General features: G+C 39.3%; 1 protein-coding gene across 1 annotated transcript; it reads left to right on the top strand.

The window, feature by feature from the left end:
• Positions 1 to 266: 266 nt before the first annotated feature.
• Positions 267 to 1,674, top strand: LOC126927112 (uncharacterized). Its single transcript, XM_050743451.1, has 2 exons — positions 267 to 1,229; positions 1,499 to 1,674. Exons 1-2 carry the CDS (start codon positions 278 to 280, stop codon positions 1,552 to 1,554), a joined length of 1,008 nt encoding a protein of 335 aa, XP_050599408.1. The 5' UTR covers positions 267 to 277; the 3' UTR covers positions 1,555 to 1,674.
• The last annotated feature ends 4,644 nt before the right edge of the window (positions 1,675 to 6,318 follow it).

Raw genomic sequence — 6,318 nt, forward strand, 5'->3', positions numbered from 1 at the left:
ACTAATCCGCGATGAAAGCACTCAACGGATCAAGGAAATAGAACTAATAGGGAAGACTGTGGCCGAACTCAAGCTAGGAGTACAATCCTCCGTAGATACGTCTGAGTTCAACTCAGTTATGACAGACGATACTAGTTCTGCCAGCAGAAGCACTACTCGGGACACCCGCATAGTGAAATCTCCGGAAGAACGCGTTCGGATCAAAGAAACTCCAGAAACCTCCGACCCAGCGAATTCCGAGGACGAGGAAGAAGAATCAACCTCGTACGAACGACATATGTTCGACGCGAAAACCAGCATCGAGTTCATCCCAGTCCTCAACGGTCAAGATGACATTGGAGTGGAGGGATTCATCAAGCGGGTAAGCGAAGCTAGATCGGAATGTAAGGAAAAGCGTGCTTTATTGAAATTAATTCTAGCCAAACGCATTGTCGGCGAAGCCGAAAGAGGCATTAGACATTCGGTTATCGAGACGTACGGCGCCTTATTCGAAAATCTGAGGAAGTTCGTATCGATTAGCGTAACATCAAACGGTGCGCGCGATAAATTACAAAGAACTCGGCAAAGTTTTAACGAATCAGTACACGGATACGTCAAAAGATTTCGACAAGGTCTTAATGAACTTATATATGCATTGCAACACGAAATTCGCGATCCTATTCGACGAGCAGTCGGGATAGACCTAGAGAACGAACGCGCAACCAAAACGTTCATACTAAATTTAAAACCCGAGATAGAAATCAGAACATCAAGCATGAAACCGCGCACCTTACAAGAAGCACAAGATGCCGCGTTCGAAGCAGAACTATTAATCGGAGAAATTGAGCGAAACCGCGGAAATCAGTGCAGGCAGCAAATAAAAGCTCACTCATTCGCCCGAGGGAATGTATCGTCACAACGCAAACCCCCACCTAGGAGCGGTCCGATGACTACGCTCAATCGCCTGCCGACAAGCACTCAAATAAACAACGGAGGGAGAATGAAGTGTTTTAAGTGCAACCAAATAGGACATACCGCAAATTACTGCCGAAAATTTTCAACCGGCCAGCCAGCGAAATCTTCCGCCACCGCGCAGCTACAATATAAACATGGAGAATGCGGGACGAGAAGAGGAAACAGCGCTACCAGAACCTCGAGAGACGTCGTACGAGTACACGCAACAACAGGAAAACTTCTATCCATTGGAGTTCGATCGGGAACAGAAATCAAACGATATTTAATCGATACCGGTGCAGGAATAAATTTAGTTAAAAGATCAAGTGCCATATTTAAACCTAAAATGACAGTAGCTAAAACATTTTACATGGGCAATGACAAATTCCAAACTGACGAAACAGTAGACTTTCAATTCTTTAACATCATGAACACATTTCACGTTGTGCCAGACGATTTTCCTTTAATAGAAGACGGAATAATTGGTTTACCTATGCTCTCTAACTACTCATATCGAATTAACAACGAATCGATACAATTAAACGGGAACGAAATATTTTTCCAGGCGCCGAAAACCATTCTCCCAGGGCAAACCAAAATCGAAACAATTTATCTGGATAAAGTTCCGACGAGAGTATGTTTCTGCAATACTGGTGAGCAACCAACTATAATCACTAATGATCTTTCTTATGAACACGATCTCGATAAAATTGCTAAAATGAAACAAATAATTAGACTAGACCATATTGAAGACAAACTTCGTATTCCTATCGAAAAGATCCTCCTACATTACATAGACGTGTTTGACCTAGAATCCGATACCCTACCTTGTACTAACCTAACAAAACACACTATTACCCTACGCGAAAACAAATCGTCAATACCAAATCGTACCGACCTCCCGAGGCCCATAAAGCAGAAATTGAAAAACAAATGAAAAAAATGTTAGATAAAAATATCATTGAAGAATCAGATTCTCCTTACAACAGTCCAGTATGGGTAGTACCCAAGAAATCAGACGCATCAGGCAAACAGAAATGGCGTATAGTTATCGACTTTCGAAAATTAAATGAACTTACCGATCAAGACGCCTACCCACTACCGACAATCGACGACATTCTATCACAATTAGGCAACGCCAAATTCTTCTCTGCTCTAGATTTATCTTCGGGATTCCATCAAATATCTATGGACCCCGACTCAAAGAAATATACAGCCTTTAGCACACCTCAGGGACACTTTCACTATAATCGCATGCCATTCGGTTTAAAAAACGCCCCAGCCACCTTCCAACGCATGATGGATACCGCGTTACGAGGATTATTGAACAAATACTGCTTTGTATACCTTGACGACATAATAATATTCGGTAGTACAATTCAACAACACAATGAAAACCTTGCTATAGTATTGCAAAGATTAAAAGAGTTAGGACTAAAAATCCAACCCGACAAATGCGAGTTTCTAAAACCTGAATTAGAATACTTAGGACATGTCATAACACACGAGGGCATAAAGTCAAATCCTAAAAAGATCTCCGCAGTTAAAGACTTTAAGATTCCCAAAACACAAACAGACGTAAAGTCATTTCTCGGATTAGCTGAATACTACAGAAAATTCATTAAAAACTTTTCCAAACTCGCCAAACCATTAACAGATCTCACAAAGAAAGACAATCCTTTTAGATGGACAGAAACGCAACAGACAAGCTTTGACACACTAAAAGAAAAGCTATGCTCAGCCCCAGTTTTAGCATACCCAGACTACACGAAAACATTCACACTCACCACAGACGCTTCCAATGAAGGAATAGGCGCAATGTTATCACAAGACGGACATCCTTGTTGTTACATATCACGGACACTCAACCCCCCAGAGAAAAATTATTCTACCACAGAAAAGGAATTATTAGTTATCGTATGGGCAGTTAAGAGACTCAGGCAATACCTGTTAGGAAGACGATTCGTTATTCGAACCGATCACCAAGCACTCACTTGGCTCAAAAATTGCAAAGACCCTTCCTCGCGTTTGATTAGATGGAGACTTAAACTCGAAGAATACGAGTACGATATTCAGTATTGCAAAGGTAAAGAGAACACAGCAGCCGACGCACTTTCCAGAAAAATTTACCAAATTACCGACAAATCAGTCCCAGACACACCTGCAAACCCCGAAAATATTGTAGAACACTTTAACGCATGGTCAGAAGACGCGACACCCCCGAGACGACTTAAAATCACGCCAAACGATCACACCTTCTATCAATTGAATAGAGAAACATTAGGTCCATTCGACAAAGATACTTGGATTCGAAAAATTTTTGAACTAACCAAGAAACACAAGAAAATTGGGATAGGAGACAATAGTTTTACCGAAACCGAAAAAGCTAGGATCAAAGTAACACTCATGTTTATTAATGACCAAATTGAAGAAATAACTTTTGCATACGAACCAATACAAACCATAACTGACGAACAAGCTCTAGACATTATACGCGAAAACCATAACGACATTAGTGGACACTTGGGTATTCAAAAGACATATAGTAAAATCAAAGACCAATTCAAAATCCCACGCCTCATGGAAAAGATAGAAGATTTTATAAAAAATTGCGAAGCTTGTCAACGACAAAAGCTAGTTAGAATCAGACCCAAGGAACAACCCGTAATTCCTCAGACACCAGTAGAGCCAAACGAAAAGATAGCCATGGATCTAATTGGTCCGATGCCTAAAACCACACGTGGAAATCAATACATTCTTTCGATTCACGATGACCTAACGAAATATCTCGTTCTAGTACCACTGAAAACACAACGAACCGAATCGATTATCGATGCACTACTACACCACTACATTTACATCTTCTCGGCACCCAAAACGATACTGACAGACCAGGGACAAAACTTTATTAGCGAACTAATGGAAAAATTCGAAGAAGCATTTAAAATCAAACATATAAAGACCACTAGTTTTCATCCTCAATCTAACGGATCCTTAGAACGAACACACGCCACAGTAAAAGACATGATTCGCACGAGCCTACACGATTCTAATAAAGAATGGGATCAGGTATTAGACTTTATTTGCCTAGGGTATAATACCGCGATACACGATGCAACTGGATTTTCACCCTTCGAACTAACATTTGGAAGAAAAGCCAACCTCCCGTCTTCCGTATCCCGAACTTCCAATTACACCTACGAAGAAATGTTTGCACTATGGCAAAAACAATTGCAAAAATATAGAATGATAGCGAAGAACACTCTTGAACAAAGTAGAAAGAGGTACATGAGAGATCAGACAAGGAAAATCATTAGAACTCAAACCTTATTTAAGGAAGGAGATCGTATACTCCTTCACAACGATCATAAGTCCGATAAATTGGACGACGAATGGTTAGGACCCTACGTTATTAAATCAGTCAAGACACCGTATTATGAGATTCTCATTAGAGATCGAGTTAAGAAAATCCACGGTAACAGAATAAAACCTTATTTTTCAGGACGATCGCCCTTGCCGTCGGCTTTACCACCCTTAACGGATTAAAAATAACCCCTATTGACAATAACGGAATATTTCATGAGAAAATATCCAAAGCATATCTTTATAGCGAACACATAAATGTTATTATAGGACTAGATATTAGTGCTGTATTGGAACAAGTAAGATATATCGAAAAGGGAGTAGCCGAAGTTAGGAATCACTGCGAGACACGAAAAGACTGTAGCATATTACCAGAAATACGCTCTTTACAAGCAAAACTAAATAACGTCAGAACACTTAGCATCGAATTACGATCCTTAGCTCACATTCATCCCAGAAGTAGACGAGGACTAGTAGACGCTATCGGATCTATTAGTAAAACTCTTTTTGGAACCCTAGCCGCGAACGATCTAGATATAATCAACAAAAATATAGACAAACTCTTTGAAGAAGGTAACAGCCTAAAAACCATAGTAGCCAACCAGACAGCTTTGATTAAACGAATTTTAAATAACGACGTCATCCAGCGACTGAAACAAGTAGACACAGGTGTAACAAACGAACTTAAAACGCTTAACAAAAACGAGATCACCTTAATAAAAGTCATAGCTCTAGAAAGCTCACTCTCTGACTTACATTTCCAAATCGACGAAATATTCAATTTAATCATCTTAGGAAAACAAGGAATAATAAGCCCACAGATTATTGATCCCGGAACTTTTATTAACAATTACGCCCAAGTACTAGGTAGCAAAACAGTAGGAAACGCTTTTATACCAAAGGAAGAGAATTTCCAAAATATTTTAGATATCTCAGAACTCACATTGTTTACTCGACAAAACAAAGTTTTCTTTGTAATTTCTGTACCAACAGTTATGGACATGGAATGGGATATAGAGCAAATATATCCCATACCATCTCTCACGAACAAAGTGTTTTTAGCACCTTTAGTAGTTCATCCGATATTTTTAACGTCAGGACTAAATTACATCAATGTCGATCAAAACTACTTGGATAAGCAATGCCGTTCTATATCTGACTTTTACATTTGCAAACAAACTCAGCCGATTCACGACCGTCGAGTGAAGCACGATTGTAACTCTGAAATCTTAAGCGCAGAAAACACTGTCAAATTCTGTAAGGTGGTAGTTTATAACATTGAAGATATAACTTTTATCCCATTAAATGCTGAGAATCATTTTATAGCTATACCAGAAAAACCAATAGATCTGAGCATTTTCGAAGAAAAGACACATCGAATTGTTAGACTAGAGAAACCATCTTTGTTACAAACTAATAAAACCGTAGACATATTGTACAAGAATAACCATATGAGAATCAGTGGTAGTAGCAAGGAAATTTCTTACGAGATTAAAATCAAAACAGTCAATGTAACTAATGATTCAGACTGGATTGTTTTACTAAATAAACTAGAGAAAACTCCAAAACTTATTAACGATAATTACGGATACAAAGACACTCTGGATGGAATCGAAGATCAAACGAATCAACTAACTTTTGCTCATAGAATCGATCAAGTTGAATCACGGGGAATATCTATATTACTGAGGTGGTGTGTCGTGATAGGTGCGGAAGGAATACTCAGATGTTCAACAAAAAGTTTATTTCTATTAACAATCAACAGATCAACAATTTATACGATTCACACTTATGATTAACCATCGAGAGTTTACAATCGCGTATCTCGGCTTGTGTTTGCTTCGCTATGATGCTGAACCTTTCGCACTTCGCGGTTGGAGGCAGAATGACTCTTTTGTTCGAAACCAAATGGATTCTTTTCTTAGTTGCCCTTCGATATCCCCACTACACACGCGTTTATTAGATGTACCGCGGCGGTTGCCGTGCGTGCATTCTTCCGAATATTCGGCGGAAGAACCATAG

Source organism: Bombus affinis, unplaced genomic scaffold (genome assembly GCF_024516045.1).
Source record: "Bombus affinis isolate iyBomAffi1 unplaced genomic scaffold, iyBomAffi1.2 ctg00000075.1, whole genome shotgun sequence".
Taxonomy (NCBI): Eukaryota; Metazoa; Arthropoda; class Insecta; order Hymenoptera; family Apidae; genus Bombus; species Bombus affinis.

Coding starts and splice junctions, on each gene's coding strand:
- LOC126927112 (XM_050743451.1), top strand. CDS start 278: ATGTTCGACGCGAAAACCAGCATCGAGTTCATCCCAGTCCTCAACGGT. Junction 1,230..1,498: donor ACGATATTTAATCGATACCG/GTGCAGGAATAA, acceptor ATATTTTTCCAG/GCGCCGAAAACCATTCTCCC.